Genomic DNA, 21,254 nt, shown 5'->3' with positions numbered 1-21,254 from the left:
CAGCGTGGATAGATTATGCAGAACAAATCAAACTCATGACTGTCAAAGACATGCAGACCAGGAGAGGAGGGGGAATAGGAGGAGGAGGAGGAGGAGGAGGAGGAAGAGGGGGACAGGAAAGAGGAAGATGAAGGGGGGGGTTGGGGGGAGCTTATAGAAGAGGGAGAAAGAGGAAAACTGACAATGAAAGAGAGATTGGTGCCTATTATTCTCCTGAGAAGGGAATAGTCATAGAGGGGTTGGTTCCCATGGCAATCGCTCCCTCCGTGTGTGTTAGTGTGTGTGTGTGTGTGTGTGTGTGTGTGTGTGTGTGTGTGTCTGTGTGTGTGTGTGTGTGTGGACAGACTGTACTTGGACCTTGAGACTGTATGGAGACGAGTTGGGCCGAGGTTGTCCTGAGCGCTGGAGACACCCGGGGCCTTGAGACAGACACGATTGTCCTCACGTCCATTCTCTCTCTACACAACGTCTCATCTTCCATGATTTTTATTACCCAGCGTTATGCATCATTCTGTGGCATTAAAAATAGAATATAATCTCATATTTGAAGCTTTTTCTGCAGTAGACATATTTATGTTATGTTGTTCAGGTTCACAGTACAGTGCATATTTATTTGTTACCGTTAACATTTTGTTCTTCAACGTCCACAAGTACAGAGCTGAAGTGATAATTTCACGCCTCTGTTTCATTTACTTCTACAACGTCTCTTATCAAAGTCACAGACACACATCCTGTTTGGTCATATCGAGATTTAACACAATGTTGACACACACATTCATCAGCTCTACACTAAGGAGGTTGTGTTTTTAACCGTATTTGTTTGTTAGTTAGAAGGATTACGAATCCAAATCTACTCAAATATATATGATAGAAGTATAATAAAGGGGCGGATGCAGGAATGTTTCTTTAACAGAGTGAGACTATAGGGACTATATATATATAAAATAAAAACTGCACCGGATAACCTTTGAGCCATGTTGTCTATCAAGGGGTTAAGCTGAAAGAATAGCACTTACTGTCTAACTCCACCCAGGATTTATATGAAAGAACATTTCAAAGAATTCATAAAGCAGAGAATTCCTTGTGTCCACTTTACTTTAATGTCAGTGGTCATTAGTGTGTAGGTGTGTACTGTATGTAGTGATAGTGATAGCACCACCTACTGTCTAAAGAAGATAAGCCTTGTTTTAGGAGTTTAATTCGATTTACATGAAAGTTTCACCGTGTGGTTTACATTTGATGATGTGGACCGTAATGCATGATTAGTGGGCGTGGTCCAGTGCAGCTCACAGCCCTAGTTTTAATAAGCATTTTCTATTAATTTCTGTTAAAGATGAACAATATTAACTGTGTGAGTCCAGAAGAAAAAACCATCACGATAGCCTGGGTCCTTGGTTTTGTCCTCATCCTTAAAACCCTCCAAATTTCCCCTCGTAAGTTTGTTTCCCAGCGTCTGAGCTGTAATCTCTCCCGTCTCAAAGCGTCTTCTGTTGAGTCCTCTCCGTCCCGCTGTTATTACAAACATGTTTGAACTAACCACGACCTCTCGACTCGCCGGTGGACTCGCTTCATCTGTGGAGCCGTGACCTTTTACCCACGGCGCTTTAGGGTTTATGAGAACAGAATCCAAAAATGTCCGGCTTCACTTAGACTCTTCATTCTTTGGCCAGATCCAACAACACTTCCCTTTCAGCTTAAGCCCCAAAAAAAACCAATTGCCTGTTCATGCCGCCAGTCTAATGGATATAACATTAAATTGTTGAGCATCAAAGGATGAAAGATAGAAAATTAAATCTTTTTATTTAACAGAAGTCGGAAAAAAAACAACGGTGGCATTGTTCTCGATCTGTGTCTCGATTCGCCACAACCAGCGAGCGCCCGGCTGAACTCGCCTCAGTACAGGACCTTGTTTCTGTTATCACGGGCTGAAGAACAAGAGTTCCAACCCCTCACACGCTTACATGGAGGCTCTGCAAAGTTTCTAGTTTGTGCCGCTGCGGAGGACATAGCTCGGTTTCACAACAGTTCAAATGAATTCCAACTGTGACCCAGTTTCATGGAGAAAATAAATATAAAAGCGTCACGGCCCTCGTGCGGCACAAACCACTTCTTCTCTGTCTGTTTGGATCCTTGTTGTGGTCGGAGATTCATGTTTTCTTCACCAGATTATTCCCAAAGAAGCTTGTGTTTGCTGCAGGCCAAATGATTGAGCTTTGTGTGTCTGTTGTCATGATGTGTAGACAGGTAAAGAAAAGGTTTTGATTATAAAACAGTTTCTACTAGAAAGGAACTTTTAAATTAACTTGATCCTGATTCTTATTTGGATCCACTCCAAATATTCCTTAATTCTTTCACAAAAATTCATTAATTATTCTCTAAGAAATTAACTTAAATGTTGTAAAACACCATGTTAAAGATGAAGAGGACATATTGGATATCCTTCCAAGTAGTTTCATGGGAATCCGACCAGTAGTTTTTTGTGTAATCCTGAGAAAAAACAGACAAACAAATACAGACGAAAACATTAAATCCTTGGTGGTTGGAAACTATGGTTTAGTAAAGTGCATATTTCCACCAAGGCCCAACATTCCCCTTGAATTCTATCAAGCTGCACCACATCACACACTCATAGATATCATTCCTCTGAATATGCCTGATTAAATTCATTAAGACCCATGAATTACCTCGTTTGTGACAGAATCATAAAAAAACATATCTCACAATGTTAAAAAACTGATTCATTGATCAGCTCCTTTTTTTTAGATCCATGGTCATTTTTAATCGGTTCTGTCTCGGCCTGAACTTCCTCCTGCTACCAAGTTTTGTGGAATTCCGTGAAATAGTTATTGCAAAAACGATCAAACAAACAAACCACTGACATCCTGTCCATGTCTCCACTGTTTTCCAGTCTTTCTCTTTTTGCACACTCCCTCCTTCTTCCATCAGCTTTGTCGTTCGACTGAACCCGAGGATTCAAGGTGATCAGGAAAGGAAGGAAGGAAGGAAGGGAGTAGAAGGGATTTCCAGCTGAAGTGTGTTAACATTGTCCGACACTTACTGACACTATCACCTGCAGAACCACAGACCGACGCTCAGCGAGTCAGCGAAGGACGATCGGACGATTTGAGGCTGTTGCCGATAAGACACACGGGTTGTGTGTCCTGTGACCTCTCCTTCAAAATAAAGGTTGTTTGTAAGAGAAGGGAAAACAACTCTGTGGTCAAGGTCTGATAGCGTTTGGGTGAACGCTGCTTTCACGCCGAAGCTATTTGCTGCGATTCCCTCACGTTCTGCTGAGTTTTCATTCAGATGATGTGAAAGCTGGCGGTTGAACTCCGGTCTGTGAGGGACGGTTTGCTCTGGTTTCAGGTGTGATTCATTTCTGGTGTGAAAGCAACATCCGACCAATCACAGGATCCACGGTTGTGTTTGACTTCATCTGGATTTCACGTGTTGAACAGTGTATGAATCAATCTGCTGGATTGTTCCTGATCTGCAGGACATAAGCAGTTTTGAGCCTATTTTTTGTGCTATAATGGTAATTCTGTAACAAAGGAAACACGTGTGTCAGCACATGAGTGTGGGGATTTTCCCTCACACATAAGAAAGTACAAATGATTCAAACCAGGAGTGAGCTGAGCGTGTGTCCTACTTGCCTATTTTAGCAGTTTCCCAAATAGCGAGTGAAACCACACAGGAGCTTTCCTCATGAATAAATGTGCATCAAGAACAAGTTATTTTCCATTTCTACAAAATACGATGTTTGAGGTCCAGACTATTGTTGCACTGCTCATTTTCAGTTGGGATTGATTTAGTCAACAAATAAAAATCTGCAATTTCCAGAAAGTTTCCTTTCCCCATGTGTGTCCATGTAGTGACCTCATGTTTACAGCTATTAGTTTGAAAATGTCACATAAAAGCTTAATTTGTAACAGTGAGAATAAAACTACTGCTTGTTTTTTGCTCAGTTGGGGACAAAGGAACCAAATTACAGATGTGAAAGAATCGTTGTGGTGAAAGATCAACTCCGAACAAACACGAACCCAATGACGATAGTTGGTAGGAAACAAGTCAAGTCAGATTTATTTTATACTATATATTTGTAGCCCATTAAAGTTTGGAAATGATGAGGAAGACGATGTAGCCTTTGCTGATTCGTCAGGCTCCTATCACATGACCCTCTTTCGGAAAACAAACAGCTAGCATTAGCCTCGGCTGTTGAATCCCTCGGCCACCTCCTGTGTTAGTAACAGTTCCACCTTATCGTCCAATAAAAGAAATCCCTGCTCTTGTTTTTCCCCATTGCTGCCTCTAGTTTGTAGTACGACTCTTTTTGCAACTAACAACCAAATCCTTCCTGCACATGCATGCCCAGTGTACGTGATATGCATTTTCTAAACTGCAACATTCCTGGTTGTGGCCATAGAGACAAACAACCATTCACACTCAGATACTCACCTATGGTCAATTCAGAGTTTCAAATCAAACCCTTTCCCGAATCTGTATTGGGAAAACATGCAAACTCTACACAGAAAGACGCCAATGGAGCCGGGATTCAAACCGGGAACCTTCTTACTCCTGAGTCCTGACCCACTGTGACTCCTTCCATTTTCTTTGCTTTGTCAACCCTGCTTCTGGACTGAATAAAGAACCAATTCAGATATTGTTCTCCAGTCGACTCGACCACAGGAGGAGCCGCTGCTGTTGTCTCGTTCCCTCGTCTCTCTGAACCACTTTCCCTCGGCCCTTGACTCGGCTCCTCTCAGTAAAGTACGGACGATGCAGGACCTGCACTGAATGCAGCCCAGCGCTTCACTTTACTTGTCAGATTAAAAAAGATCAAAAGTCGGAAAAGAAGGCGAAGAGGGCGCAGGAGATAAAGCCGGAGAGAGGACGAGAGCAGGCTCAAAAAGGGAGACTACACGGAGAAGAACACAAGAACACAGTGTCCTAATTAATGTCTTCCTTCATTAATCCACTCGGAAGCTTCCCATGCTGCCGGGTTTGATCTCGGCAGCGCTGCTATCAAAGCCTTGTAACACGGTCTTGTAACGTGGTGGAGATCTCCGTCAGACTGCATTAAGGGAAACCGAGCATCCCGGTTGCTGCTCGCTCTCAGTGCTGTGAAGTCTGGAGGCGCAATCTGCTTTGTGTGTGATCATCCGCCGGCTGAGACACCATGTGAGACTGGAAGAGGCCCGAGCATAACGTCCGAACTTCTAATGAGACATACAACACAATTTAAAGATGCTCTAGTCATTATTATTATGTGATATACAATGTGAAGCATGCGAGCCCACACGGATTTATCACCCAAGTGTTTTTAGTCTCCTGGAGCTCAGTGCTTTGGTTTTAAAACTGGAATGATTTGCTCCGTCCACAAGATGATGAGTCAGATATTTGATCAAAACAGCCTCGACCCTCTTGAAGCTTCGGTTTTAATAACATCATGTTGGATTCACTGGATCCTTCAAGCTGAGTGAGTGACTCATGTCCGGAGACGTCATGAGGAGAGGGAATATTGGGCTTGAATTATTTTTATATCCCAGAAAAACAGCTCTTATTTATTAATGATGCTAAACAGCTGTTTGCTAACACAACAGCGATGACAGCTTCATGAGAGGACACTCCGATGTAGAATCTCATCTGTGGACAGGTCCTCACTTTCAATGGAGATGCAGGTCACATGATCTCCAATCAGAGAGTGATGGTGTCTTGGTGGACGGTTGGTTGAGATGGACACATGTAGTGAGCTCACCAGAGGTCATGTGACTGTTTATTACCCCCCCACAACCTTTACAGAAGAACCACATGAACTTTATATATGCAATGCAAGTGTTTACATGTGCAAAACATGGGAAACGTGTGGTTTGGTAACATTTTGGTGGTAAAACAAGTGAAACCCTTGTAAATACTCAAGTGAAACCCATCGGATTACATGTGAAAAGCATGTGATTAGTGTCCAGATGTGAAAATAATGTGATAATTCATGTGATTTTTAAACATTTGAGCTGTAACGACCATTTTCAGAAGTTTTTTGATTTAAATCCAGTCTGAAATAACCTTTGAACCTCCCGTCATTCAAACAAATCTCCTGGAGCCATTTGTGAAACTTTGGTATTTGTTTCCCCCAAACACAACAAGTTTTCGGAGAGGAGTTTACGCTGCTAAAAATCTACTTAGGTTAATTGCTGTAGTTAAGTTAGTTTCGTCCTGGAGTCTCTCTTCTAATTGGACAAGTCAATTTGTCTGCTTTGTATTGCAGCACAACAGAAGCACAACCTCTCACATCCCTTTGATGAAAGCTATAAGTTGGTTTTAGACGCTACATTTGAAGAGCCTCATGCTATTTTATCTTTCCAGTAGAGTTCCTTCTGTCCAGACTGAGCCCGAAAATCAATTATCAGAGCTTCATTAATGTGCTTAGTCCCCGGAGCAGCAACAGGCAATGACTCCAGCGATCAATGTGAGCACAGAGAACCTCGGACTGACAAACTGTCGTTGAGCGACGGACGAGAAAGACAAGAACCTCTCTCACATTCAGCTCAATACAAAGTGCTGTGGGATGTTTGGGCACAAGGGCCGGAGCTGAGTGCACTGCAGCTCCAACAAAGCATCGCAACATCAATTCCGGCTTATGAGGAGGAAAATCTTATCGAATAAAAACCTCTTATCGAATAAAACCTCAAATTCCATTAGCGCGAGACAAAGGATAGAACCGAACGGCCAAGGATCGTTGCTAATTCAGCAAAAGGGAAATCAATGGACCTCTTCCTGTTTCCTTCTCCCTGTAGCTGCTCAGCGTCTGTCTACGCCGTCGAGCCTCCCCCCCGACTCCCCACTTGTCAATCACAGACAGAACTCTGGCTGAGTTGAGGCGGGGGGGCGTGTGTGGGGGTGGGGGGGGGGCTGCCCGGAGCTGGAGTCCTCTGAGGACGGAGGTTGAGGCGAGAAGCAGCGAAACTCAAACTCACAAACATCTCACTTTTCTGTCAGTTCGGCTCTAAAAATAATACTCCGGCGTGCCTCCGCCCCCCCCCCCCCCCTCGCCGCCTCTCAGGTCTCAAGGAGCTATGCAAATACACCCCCCCCCCCCAAGATCCCATTGTTCCGATTGCGTCTTCCCCGACACGACAGAGCCTTCGCCCTCCCCCTTGTTGTTCCCTCTCTCCGCAGGGTCGGCACAGAAATGATAAAAAGATATTTACAAGGAACCGGAGGCAACAGAGGAAAAATCCAAGACTTGGAAAAATCCTTAATGCTGTTTCCTTTGATGTTCGGAGACATTTTTTTGGAGGCTGCTCGGGGGGGAAACCGCAGTCCTGAGTGACGGTTTAATGGTTCTGCAGATCTGCTGTTAGGGTTCCTTTTATTCTTGAAAAACCAAAGCAAGACATCAGTCCTGCTTTGCACGAGCAGAGACACACAACTGCTCGGAACACACATTAAGAGAAAGTCATGGTCGAGGCGTTCTCCTCATAGCATTACAGTTTCAAATGTTATAGAAAATAAGGACAAAACCTCGTCTACGGACAAGTTATCTTGTGTGTGTGTGTACATGCAGTTTGTCACTGAGAGGTAATGTGATCCTCCATCAGTAAAACCCATCGGGGGAAGTGAATACTACATTTACTTAAGCACAGTACTAATGTAGAGTTTTAGAGTTGTTTGTACTTGAAAATTGATACTTGATACTTTTACTCCAACACAATTAAGAGGCAAACACTAACAAGTGTTCATAGTCTCTACAGATGAATCTACGTATTGTCAGGTTCTAAAATACGATGCATAACGAGTTCATGCATAACCACTATTTTTCATTAATGTACATAATAATTATTATTCTGTGGCCTTTCTGTATAGCGAATACTTCCACCTAAGTATATCTTTCTAATACTGATGTACTTTGTTTACACCAAGTGTGTATCACAATATATATAATGTACATTTGTGCTTTTTACTCACTTGTGGTAACTTTACATTCACTTATGTGGTTTTTGTCCAGGACAAAACCTCATCTACGGACAAGTTTTCTTAAAAAAACTAGAGAAAAAAAACAATTGAGCATTTTTAAGTCCCCAGATGCAGCTGCAGAACCTTGGGCTGCTGTTTCTTTTTAACCTGTTAAGCAGAGTTTTAAACCATATGACCGGTTTTGCCTCCTTTATATAAAAGTATGATTTTGAGTGTAAAAGTCGCCTTTTTAGCCTGGTTGGTTACCATAGTTCCAAATGGCCTTTGTGGAAAATGCCTAGACATGCCCTTAGGAAAAAATCTTTGAAATATTAATTTTCTATGGTATTGTTATCAAATTTGAACGTGGGCTAGTCAAGGCTTCATGCTCGGGTCCCAGTGTGTTTTCCAGCTCATTCGTCCCAGCTAGAGTCATCTGCAGGCATCAGCAGGAAGCTTCTACTTCACTGTGTTCCAACTGCTATTACTCAATGTCAGTAGCACTTAGACTGATTCTGACTATTGGGGGGGAAAGTTCAGAATGTTACCTTTCAAAGAGACCAAGATCATGCTTATACTCCAAATGGTTCAAGAACAGCTTTCAGTTTACTTTCGGTTCTCCTCAGACAGGCGTTTGAGGCGAATCTCACCCGCTGCTGCTAACAGGCTACACCTAGCCAAACATTACTGTCTCCATATTTTTAAAATATCACTTTTATAACCCAAAGCCACCTCAATCTTCAGTTCCCTGAGCTGCTCGGAGGCTTGTAGAGATATGATTCTGCCGCGTGTTGATTTCCACGAGACAAACAAAGACGTTCATGTTCTGGAAATTCTGTCTTTCATGACGACCGTAATGAATCTCCTGTTTCATCTCCCTCTCTCCCTTCTCCCTCCTCACCCCTTCTCTATTCAAAGGACTCTAATTGCACGCTCCCTTTCTTTCCAGATCTCTAGTTGCCATGCATTACCCCCCCACCCCCCTTCCCCCCCACCCTTTCTTTTTCCAAGGTACAATCTCCAGCCCCGGCCGTCCCCATTTCCTCTCTCTCTCCCCTGATTGATTCTCACCTTTTCCATTCTTGCCGTTCACCTCATTAATGTTGGAGCCCGACTGCTCGTTTCCTCCACCCCGGCCCCCCCCCGCCCCCTCCGCCCCGCCTCACTTCCTGTCCTGTCGTCTCTGAAGCGACAGCTGGCTCAGATCCGTTCCATCCGGCCAAGGCCGAGCCATGTTCCGTAATTAGAAAGGAGAATAATGAAGAGGGCGCCTCTCTATTATATTATAATACTGGAAGGGGGAGGGGGGGGAGGACATCTCCGCTGCCATTAATACATCCATCCAACCGTCCGTCCATCCAGCCATTCATCCATCCACCTGTCCAGGACTTTAATCACAGAGACACAATAGGATGTCACCTGCTTCCAGACGCTGTCACACGCCGTTTGGGGCGAAACTGGCGTCCGTGGCGCCCGTTCATCACGGCCTCCTCCTCTTCCTCCTCTTCCTCTACGGTTGTCTTCATTAATCTGGTCTCTCTCAGAATGAGGCGGAGGGAACCCGTGGAAAATCAAGCTCATTTAGTCGTGTTGATTTATTTATTTACAGACGCTCATCGAGCATGTTCTTCTTTATTGGTTTTCCTTCTGAAATCCCTGAGGAATCATGGTTATCCGAGTGTGAGTGTTTGCTTTCCCATGTGTGTGTGTGTGTGTGTGTGTGTGTCTGTGTGTGTGTACATGCAGTTTGTCACTGAGAGGTAATGTGATCCTCCATCAGTAAAACCCATCGGGGGAAGTGAATAGTACATTTACTTAAGCGCAGTACGAATGTAGAGTTTTAGAGTTGTTTGTACTTGAAAATTGATACTTGATACTTTTACTCCAACACAATTAAGAGGCAAACACCAACACTTGTTCATACTAGTCTCTATAGATTAATCTACATATTGTCAGGTTCTAAAATATGATGCATTATATCATGAGTTAATGCATAACTACTATTTTTCATTAATATACATAATTATTATTATTATTCTGTGGCCTTTCTGTCTAACGAATACTTCCACCTGGTATATCTGTCTAAAACTGATGTTCTTTGTTTACACCAAGTGTGAATCACGACATACAATATGTAAATTTGTGCTTTATACTCACTTGTAGTAACTCAACATTCACTTCAGTGGTTTTTGCCCATTTTTCCAATCATACATGATTTTTTTAAACTGTAAATTTACGTATTGTGTTTTAGAATTTGTTAGCAAAAATGGAAAAGAGCTGACCCTCTCTCTTTCTCTCAGGGTCGGTGCTCAGAGCGACTCACACGCCGTGGCGCCATGGGCTGCGGGCTGCGCAAGATGAAGCCGACGTCGGAGGAGAACAGTCCGGGGAAGATCTACTCCACCCTGAAGAGGCCGCAGGTGGAGACCAAGGTGGGCGTGGCCTACACCTACCGCTACCTGGACTTCCTCATCGGCAAAGACGGTAAGGTCTGCGTCAGAGCGCCGCACCGGGAAAAAAAAAAAAAAGATCTGTGACTCTCATTGTTTTTTAGTGTCGCGGCTACAAGAAGAAGAAAAACAGAGCTCGTCTCCATCTATAAATTTTCCGCCACAATCCCCCGAGCCAGACGTGTCGGCCGAGCGATTGTTGCTATTGATCAATAATCCCCACAGCCGCCTCCTGCAGATATATTACAGTCATTTTGTGCTGTGGGGTTGTAAAAAAGTCTAAATTATTGCCCCCTTCCACATGCACAGTTTAAATTATATGAACACCTCAGGGCTTTTGGCGTTTTGCTGCATCATGATAAGGCAGCGAGTGTGAATCACGGGTTCGGGAAGCAGCCGGAGCGGAGCAGCAATCTCCTCTCTGCTGAGAGTCGTGTATATTTCACAGAATAACGTTGCCTCCGCTGTGATTAATCTGTCTGGTCCTCCACTTTCAAAATGCCATTACATACACCTGCATACCAAACATTCATGCGGAAAAATCCATCACTCATGTTTACAGAATAATAGCACTCACTGTAATTTTCATCAGGACTTCTCTTGTGATGATGGAGTGTTAATTAGCGCCCGCTCCCGTCTCGCTGCAGTCGTTGTAATTTTCGTCTCTGACAATTAGTCAATAATACTTTCACATTGTGCTAATGATGTGGAATTTGTGCAGCCCTCTCCAAGCCAAATATCCTGCTGCTGGTGGCCATCAATTATGAATGGGACGGGGGGGGGTCTGTGAGCAGAGGAAACAAAGTGAAGGGTGGGCCTGTCGGGGGGGGGGGGGAGGCGGTTCTGTTCAGTGTCGGAGGTTCTGATCCTCGAAGGGGAAGTGCGTCCACGCCCGGTTCGGTTTGTTCCAGGAGGCGAGAGACGCTGAAGTGTCTCTGAGCTCCGAACAGCAAACACACACGTTCACTGTGAAGACGTTACCGACAAACACAACACAACGTAACACAATCTGCGGCTGCCTGTGAAGTGCATGGAAATACGGAGATGAATCAGTTTCCTTTGCAAAAATAGCGTCCCTCCACCGACGCACACACACACTCACACACACACACACTCACACACACACACACACACACACACACACACACACACACACACACACACACACAGAAAAGGCCGGTAGAAGCCCCTCCTCTCTTTCCTCTCCTCCGTCTGAGGTGTTTACGAGATGGAAGGTGGGCGTTGCTTCCTGAGACGCCGAGACCTCAGCTAACGACTCCGGGGCTTCTTTGTGTCTGAGTGTGTGTTTGTGTGTGTCTGAGTGTGTGTGGGAGTGTGTGAGTTTGCATGTCTGTTTGTGCTTTTGTGCTTTTGTAACAGACAGTTTGAACTTGAAGGATTAGAATAGTTTTCACTGTGGGTAAAGTGGAGATTAGATTCACATATTAGATCAGGCCTTGTTGGATCAGGTTGGATCCGGTCCCAGCAGGACAAGGAAAGGTCACGTCCACGTGGGACAAGGAGACAAGTTTTCAAAGAAGTCTCCAGTTGGTAATGAACCCACAAAGAATTCACTCGTAAAACACTTAAAGCTTTTGCTCAGCTGCTCAAGAGACAAACCCAGAACGTAGGATGTTTACCTGGAAAATACACTTTAAGTGTGTAACTGCACCTGAAAACATCCAATGTTCCTGCTGCTGTTTGTTTTAAAAGGAAAAGTTATTTTACAAAATGTCCCTGAAACCAGAACCCTGGTTCCTCTTCTTCCTCAGAGCTGTGAGATTCACTTCACTCCCATGACCTTCTGCAGCCGGCTCTCCAAACCAAACAAGAGAACAAGATCCAACACGAAAAGAAAGCAGACTAAAATCTTTTAAAAACAGTAAATTCCATGATTGCACTATTATAATGTGATTGAGATTTTCAACAATCAGGAGTCTTGTGCTCGCTGCCTGTAAACTCTCACTGAGCTCCGGGAACAGACGTCCAACATATCGATTTGTCAAAGTAAAGCACAGCGTCATCTGCCAACATACAAATTCCTTCCATCTGATATGAGCAAAATATATATATATATATTGCTTTTGTTTTCCCCTGGTTTTCCCTTTTAACCAATGGACATATGCAGGCCATGCTATTTCAGAATAATGTCTTGATATAATGTTACGTGAGATGTATTGTGTCTGTGGACATTGTTAATCAGTAACTTGATTCTGATATATTTGGATCATGATGGCTTGGACCCGAGACATACATGGACAGTTAACCCCAGTAACCTAAGACTTATACCCGTGATACCTATTTTCATGTTAAAAACGATGTACAGTATGACTGTATTCGACAAAAGGAAATAAAAAGAAGTTAAAAAAAAAAAAAAAAAACAGTAAATTCCATGATTGCACTATTATAATGTGATTGAGATTCATAAAGGACGGTTTCAACAATCAGGAGTCTTGTGCTCGCTGCCTGTAAACTCTCACTGAGCTCCGGGAACAGCCGTCCAACATATCGATTTGTCAAAGTAAAGCACAGCGTCATCTGCCAACAGTCGGACTTTTTTAAGATTTCTGCCTCAATGACCCTGGATTCAGAGCTGACTCCTCCCAGTTGGTTCATAGATGAGGTTTTTAGAACCAGGACTGAATGAAGGTTGAATATATAACGGAGGTCATTAAGGTGAAGGTGAGCGACCGGGATATTATTATTATTATTATTAATGTGCACTGGGAACATGTTTGTGTGCTGGAGGCCAGGGAGGAGCCGAGCTGCTATATTTAGCCGTCGCTCTGTTACTTCAGCTCCTAGACAGTTATAGCTGTAATGATGGGGGGTGGGTGGGGGGGTGGTGGGTTGGGGGGGGGTGGTGGTACGGGAAGCCAGGAGATGTAGTGCACGGCGTGTTCAGCCTGACAGTTGATTAGTCTCCATTAGTCTGTCAGGCTGACTGGTCTGGATGGATGGAGGAGCGGGGGGGAACGTGGGCGTCTGCGGTGCCGGGCGGGCGGGACCTGACAGGAGGGCGGGGCCTGGTGGGCCGGGGGGGCCGGGGGGGTTGGACAGGTTCCTCCCTGGTCCTGAACTCTGTGTTAGTGTCTCTGTGTCTGTGTCTGTGTGTGTGTGTGTGTGTGTGTGTGTGTGTGTGTGTGTGTGTCTGTGTGTGTGTGTGTGTGTGTCTCTGTGTGTGTGTGTGTGTGCGTTTGGCTTGCGGCCACGTTATTATCTCCAACTTGTGTAATGCCGGGGGTTGGTACTTACTGTAATCACTTTTCTGTTGCTCTGTCTCTCTGTCACTGTCAGGACGCCTCTGCCTACGAGTCTGTGTTGTTCATCTTAAAGTGTGTGTGGGTGTGTGTGTGTGTGTGTGTGTGTTCTCCCTAAGAGCTCATCGAGTTTGGGGGGAACCAGTGTGTAAGCGCCGCCCCAGTGGCTGAATGGTTCCACTGCATCAGCAGATTCTCCTGTTGAAGGGTCAGCGTGTGGCTCACAGGTGTAATCACCTTGAACCAGAGACGTGAGTGAGAGCTGAAGATTCTGGACGTTTCCATCAGGTTCAGTTTTTAATAGAGACGATTAGGAAAAGGAGAATAGTGCAGAAAATGTGATGTACGTCTTTCTGTGTGTGAGTTTGCATGTTCTCCTGTGTCTGCGCTGGTTTTTCTCAGGTTACTCTCACAGTCCAAAGACAGAGGTTAATGGAGATTTACTTTAATCAGAGACTCTAAATTGACCGTATGTTTTGCATATATGTTGTAATATTTACTTCCTCATTCAACATTAGCAGAGCTGACGTTTTAAAGAACATTTGAAGCATTTCAATCCATCTTCTTCTTCATTAACTTCTGAATGGATAACTTCTTCCTGCAGCTTTCCTTTGACCTGAAGTTCGTGGTTGTTAGCGAGTTTCAGAAAGACGCAGCCTCTCATTGTGATCACATGACCCTCCTCTGTTTGTGGTACTGTTACATAATATTTTAGCTTTATGTATTAGCAGTATCTCAAGTTAACCCACCAGAACACGTGTGGCTGTTGCTCTCTCTGTCTCAGGTCACCTTAGTCCTCATTGTCTCAGTCTTGTGATTCCCAGAAATATAAGGCAGACCATATTGTTTGCTAATTTACTTGTTTTCATTTGATTCCGTATCTTTTGCATCTGAAACAGTCGTGTTATGTTTTGTGATGTTATGAAGAAAGTAGTAATATGGTCTGATTGCATAAAGAACTTTGCTGTGTCACAACCCACAGCAACAAAACAACCATGTTTTATTGATGGTAAAAGCCGTTGAGCAGCAACAAGAACATTCACGTTGTCATATTCAAAACTAGATTGTTCTTCTCGATTCTAATTATCACTTTCTCTCTTCCCTTTCTCATCAAATAATTATGAGCGAAGCGAAAGAAACGAGTTCTGCAGAAACGAGTTCTGCAGAAACGAGTTCGGGACCAAATGAAGTCTGAGTTTTCACTTCCTCTTCATCCCTCTCTTCTCGTGTTGGTCGATTTCTGTCTTTGCTCCGCCTCCTGCTCTGTGAATAATGTTTGTCATAATTTCCGGCTACAGTGTGAGATCATAGCTCTTCCCAACTGCCCCCCCGACGGCCCTGCAGCTACCAGGCAGGAGGCGACTGTACAGAAATAACACCTTTCACTGCAGAGGGGGGGGGGTGAAAGGATGAAAGGAAGAGCAGAGCCACACTAAAGAGTTTTTGCCGGATCGTTTTGGATTCGCTTCGTGGTCACTCGCTACTATTCGCTATGAGAGAGCTGCACAGAAACTAAAAAACGCAGAGTCGGTTTGATATTGAGATCATGACCCCACGGGGGGGGGGGGGCCTGGTCGATGGTGTGGAAAATTGTAAACACAAGAGCACGACGGACTCGGGGACGTGTGGCTCGAATCGTGTGTTTCCCCAAATGTGATTGTTTTGAAATGGTAACAACAAAAATAAAAATGTCAGGAGGAGAAATGACAAAATTGAAAACAAGCGAGACGCATTTCATCGTCTCTGCAGGCGCGTTGGAAATACTGGAAATATAAAGTTGTCGCCCGGTGAGCAGACATGTGACACACACACACACACACACACACACACACACACACACACACACACACACACACACACACACAGGGCCAGACGCCGCTTGATATCATCTCAGGAAACGAGACACATCATTTATATGCAAAACCCCCGAGTCCCCTTGTTAATATGAGCTGTAGCGATGGCAGCAGGTGAGTGACACCCCCCCCCACTCCCCACCCCGCCCCCCCGCTCCTCTCAGATGTAACACCGAGCTGCAGGAGAGGTCAGCGGGAACGCCATGGCGCCGGAGTGGCTTTCTTTCTGAGGGGAGGAGATTAGTCCTTGAATGGCGGCGGGAGCCTGGATTTATCCCCCCCCCCTGCCCCCGGCCCTGGAAATGAATGGTGGTTATTGAAGGGGAGAATGACATTGAAGAACTGAATTCACGGTCATCTGGTTTTTACATTATATTTCCATTATGTCGCCGCCGCGGCCCGGGGTGTGGCGGCGGTGGCGCTCCAACCAAACACACGAGTGAAGCTGTGGAAGCAGGAGGCCTCAGTGTGTCTGTGACGCTCTGAGGAATCAGGAAACGGCCGAGCGGGCGATCGTGTATTGGAAAAAATACCGAATTAATATTCCCGGCGCTGCCTCAGAACGGCGAGCGCTCCCGGTGACGGCTCGCACTGCGGTCGCTGCCAAATTCTGTGGAATCTTCTAGAAAAAGTGCATGAAATATGCATCAGCTGGCGTCCAGGCTGACGGGACCGAGTCCGACTGGTGTCGCCGCCTCTTGTTTCTGCCTCCGTCCACAGTCAGTGGCGTGCTAAGTCGGGGGGGGGGGGGGTGCCGCTCGTGTTGTTCGGCGCCGCTCAGGCAGCGAAACGCCATCGTTTGCCCGAGACCGAGACGTCAGAGGAGGAGTTGAGTCGTGAGACAGAACCTCAGCTCGGCCGCTCGGCTTCAAACGGCTGCAACTGCTGACAAAAGTTTTTTTTTCGGCAACAGGAAACGCAGATTTCTGCTCGGTTCCTTCCTCCTTCGCGCCCCCCCGCTCGCCACCCGCCTCTCGCTCAGCAGTGTGCTTAAGATTAGCTTTCCTTGTAATGCTTCGTATTCTGTGCAGACGATTTCCTGTGTCTGAAGGCTTTGTTATTGCAGTTAACTGAACTCCGTCTCCAGTGTGTGTGTCTGTGTGTGTCTGTGTGTGTCTGTGTGTGTCTGTGTGTGTCTGTGTGTGTGTCTGTGTGTGTGTGTGTTTGTATGGTGTTGCAGCAAATGCAATTCCCCTCGCTCGGGAAAATATTCGCCTCATGATTTGATTCCGGCGGCTCGGGCCGACACCAGGAGAGTGTTTCACGTTCCTCTCGCTGTGTGAGATGAGAGGTCAGAGGTCGGGACTCAGAGAAAAGCAACCGAAAAAAAAAAGAAAAAATGAAAAGGAGAAGCTCTAAAGATATTTCTGAGCTTCTTGTTTCATAAACGACAGTGTTATCATGCGTCTCGATGCGTTGGCAACACAACACCTCCTGAGGCTCTGTGGGGTTTTATTTCTGAGATGTGCATTTTGCATGTGGGTGGAGAACCTGCGTCATTAGTGAGTGAGTGTGTTCTGAAGAGAGAGAGGAAATGAAGGAGGGAACAGATAGAAGTGTGTGTGTTGTAGGGCTGCCACTAACGACTACTTTTCTATCGATTAATCGGTCGACTATTTTATCGATTAGTCGATTAATCTAAACTAGGGCTGGGCAAGTTAACTCGTTTCAATCGAGTTAACTCAAGTGATGAGTTCCCTCGATTAATTATTTTATCTCGCATTAACTCAGGGTTGATTAATTATTGTTTTATTGTGAAAGTCAGGCTTTTATTTTGTGAAAGTCTGTTGCTGACTGCTGCAGAAAAGGAAAAAAGAAAATAATTGGCGGATAAACAATCGAGTTAACTCATCACTTGAGTTAACTCGATTAAAACGAGTTAACTTGCCCAGCCCTAATCTAAACGATTAATTTTCCTCTAAAAAAATCAAATTGACCGTTTAATTTCAGTTACTTTTCAACAAACTGTGTATCATTGTACAATGCAGCACAAAACAAAATGTAAACAAAGGCTCAAATATTAAAGTGCAAAAATTTAGGTTTAAACTAGCAACTCGGAACGTGATAATAATAAATCTAAAGAGGGCTTATTAGTTGAGTCAGCAGTGCAACTCAAAAAGATATCAAAGTTTTAACCCCTTATCAAAATAAAACAGTTAGGTCTGCATATTAAACAAAGTGCAAAATGTTTAAAGTATAAGAAACAGTGGTGTCCAGCTCAAAATCAAACTCAAACGTCAGTTAGACATGTGTGTTGTAATCAGTGGTGTATAAAGTACTTGAAAACTATACTTGAGTAAAAGTACAGATATCTTACCTGAAAGTGACTTCGGTAAAAGTAAAAGTCTCCCGTCAGAAAATGACTTGAGTAAAAGTCTTAAAGTCGCTCATATTAAAAGTACTTAAGTATCAAAAGTATCTGGTGTTGAAATGTAATAAAAGTTCAAGTACCAAAATTAAAAATGCAAAGTGCTTTTTATAGTAGTCCTATACAGACACAAAACAACCCAAAATGTTTCTCCTCAAGATTTATCTCAACTGACTGAAAAATTATAACAACAATATGAATATAATGTATATAATGTATAATTTTACAAATTTTGAACCCTAGATAGTATAGTCTATAGAAAGTAGAAAGTACAGATATTTTTGATTAAATGTAACGAGTAAAAGTAAAAAGTCTTCAGGAAAATAAATACTCAAGTAAAGTACAGATATGTGAAAAATCTACTTAAGTACAGTAACAAAGTATTTCTACTTCGTTACTTCCCACCACTGGTTGTAATCTATATATTACAGTCTATGGTTGTAATGTAAGAACGTCAGCATGTCCACATGTTCACGACTCATTTTCAGCGTCGACGAATCGCGGCAGCCCCAGTGTGTCGTGTAGCTGAAGTCTTTTTGTGTTTTAAAATCTGCCTCATTGTCGGTTCATCTTGTGTTTGTGCACTGCTGCTCTTCCTTTCTCTCTCCAGCCTGTCTGCTTGTGGCCCCTCCCACCGAGGCCTCCGCTGGTTTCCGTCCCGTCTGACAGACAATCCGCCTCAGCGCCCCCTCAAAGCTTTATTGGCTCTTATTGCCCTCTCACTCAGATCCAATATGCCAGTATTGATTGTGTTGAAATGCAATCAGGGTCTCCACAGCGGAGGAGCAAACAATCTAAATTTAACAAAACACCTCCGTCTGCCTGTGGCCGGGCGCCGCCGGCGCCTCCGGAGAGGAACAAATGTATTTACGTATGTGTGTGTGTGTGGGGGGGGGGAGAAGCCGAGGATCTTTCACGCCGTCGCAGCTCATTGTTCGCCACTCGCCCAGCGAAGCCTGGGAGGCCGCACGAGTGTGAACGTGCAGGAAGTGACCTCAGCCCCGACCTCACTTCCTGCCGAGCGGGGGGGTCACAGCGTGTCGTCTGAGAGGAAAACGTTTGTGGGTTTTCAGACGTGAGTTTGCAGACAAACGTTGAGATATGAAAGTGTTTAAAAAGGAAAGTTGATGTTTGCAAACTCTGATGTTTTGCTGCAGTTGTTTTGTCTTGAGATTTTAGCTCCGGGGGGGGGGGATGCACACTGGGCATTCCCCCCCGAGGTTGTGAAATGATTTCATATGAGCTCCAGAGGTTGGATCATGTTCTCAGCTCAACTGGAAACAAACAATCATCAAAATCAGATTCCTGAGCATTTGCACAATGACATTAAAAAGTGCACACTCAGCGTTTCCATACTTTTTTTCTCGATGAACGCTGTAAATAACTGTGATTTGTCAGCTGTATAGTGAAAGCTGCTTCTCCATTGTTATCAAGTCATAGACGTCTCCTCTGAAAACCATGTCCTTCAAATCAGGAGCTTTAGGAGCATGTGATTTTATTAACTTTACAGACTTTGTGCTTTTTATCCTTGCAGAACTTAAAGATATATTTATATATTAGAGCTTTCAGTTTAACGCGTTATTAACTCCTTCAACACAGTGTTTTACTGAACATACGTCAAAACCAAACATAAACATAAACCCAGTCCGTTACACTATTAGGCTGCAGCTATATGTTTTTATTTTTATTTAAAAATAGGGTACTTCTTATTTCATACATTTTCCACAAATAAGGGGAGGACTCAAATAGCCCTACAAAGTTCTGTGTTTAATTTATTTCAAAGTAGGCCGACACTTGCCTGTGTATTTTTTTTGTTTGTTATTTGTTGCTTGTCTGTTTGAGTAGCTGGCTGAAAGCAAAGAAGTAGTAGGCTTACCTTTTATTGGTAACCTAACTGTTATGGTTCATTGTTTCTGAAATAAGAGGCCTGACTGCTATGTTCACAGCAAACTTGACATTTTTTTAATATTAAGCCATGGTTTAACTGGCTGAGTCCTTGTTTACCTTATTTTGTACCGCCCTGTTTGGCAATGTTGATTTCAAAAAAATAAAACATTTGCATAAATCAAGCCAATCCACTTTTTCATGTTGATAAGAGCAATTAAACGGAAAAAAATGATGGAAAAAAAATAAATGAAGGGACATTTAGAATAGATAAAAAATTGCGATTAATTGCGATTAATCGTGAGTTAATTATGACATAAATGCGATTAATCGCGATTAAATATTTTAATCGTTTGACAGCACTAATATATATATATATATTGTTGCTCCTTCAAATTAACCAAAAACACGACAGTTTTGTAATCAGTGAGATAAAGTGAAGTGCACGCTCAGCATCTTTTCTATGTTACTGGAGACAACACAACTAAGCTAATAAACATTAGCTTTGCACGTCATTGTCCTCAGTGAAGAGAACAACCTGTTGAAATAAAACATTAGGTTTCAGAGGCGTTAGGTTTCGTCTCTTCATCTCTGAAATAGCTGCTAAATATCAAATGCAGTGAATAAATACTTCTTGCGTTGATCTTAAACATCAGAATTCTCCTCTTCAACTAAACTCTCGATGTTTTTCTTCTTCAACTCTTCTGCCGGATCCGGTTCCACGAGAGTTGGATCTCATGCGCAGATCAGAGACCAGCAAGTTTAGAGAAATCCAAACTGTCCTTTTGCAGGCGGTTGTGTTTGTCTCCCTCCGAGTGCCGGAGCTATTCCCACTACCATTAGGCTCCTCCCACCACGGCGTCGAAACCCTCTGAAGCTGTTTGAATCCTTCTCAGTGGACGTGTTAGGAGTTTGGAAAGCCGGGGTTCGCTTTTTCAAAAGCATTATTTGAAGTTTCCACTCATTAGAAACGAATCGGCGACTCGACCGTCCTTCCTCCCGAAGCAACTCTCCACCGAGGCGTCCCGGACCCACAGCATCAATAAGTGAAACACGCAGCTGGTGCGTTTTGACAAATACTGGGGGGGGGTTCAGGGCAAATGTTTGTAGCAGGAAGCTGAATCGACTCGGCTGATGAGAGCGTCATCTTTCCATCGAGTGTTTCTTCAACTGGCCGTGAATCCAGAATATAGAACAGGGTCACAATTATAAAACTAAAAATTAGTGAAATACGCTTGAAACAAGCAGGATGACAAAAAAAAATGCTACTTTTGAGGGGAAAATACTATTTTTGAGCATCACAAGCTTATTATGAGACACAAAACATCACAATACTAGTAAAATATAGCTAAAAATGAGTTTTCCCAGCTAATTTCAAGATCACTCTTATCTTGTAAAGCTTAAATATAAAGTCTTATTTCAAGAAATCTTACAAAGTGATTTTTGACTTGTTCCATTGGCAGATTTTTTGGCTTATTACAACCAA

The 21,254-nt window shown here is 43.8% G+C and overlaps 1 protein-coding gene across 1 annotated transcript in view; it reads left to right on the top strand.

Moving 5' to 3' along the window:
- LOC133014504 (raftlin-like) overlaps positions 1 to 21,254 on the top strand; it is a 102,215-nt gene that overhangs the window by 4,699 nt on the left and 76,262 nt on the right. Inside the window, exon 2 of the mRNA XM_061081769.1 lies at positions 10,254 to 10,437. Coding sequence (XP_060937752.1) covers positions 10,290 to 10,437 — 148 coding nt within the window. The 5' untranslated portion in view covers positions 10,254 to 10,289. The remainder of the gene's footprint in view (positions 1 to 10,253; positions 10,438 to 21,254) is intronic.

Source organism: Limanda limanda, chromosome 11, assembly GCF_963576545.1.
Source record: "Limanda limanda chromosome 11, fLimLim1.1, whole genome shotgun sequence".
NCBI classification, from domain to species: Eukaryota; Metazoa; Chordata; class Actinopteri; order Pleuronectiformes; family Pleuronectidae; genus Limanda; species Limanda limanda.
The sequence above is the reverse complement of the archived record's forward strand: the minus strand, read 5'-3'. Positions and strand labels throughout refer to the sequence as shown.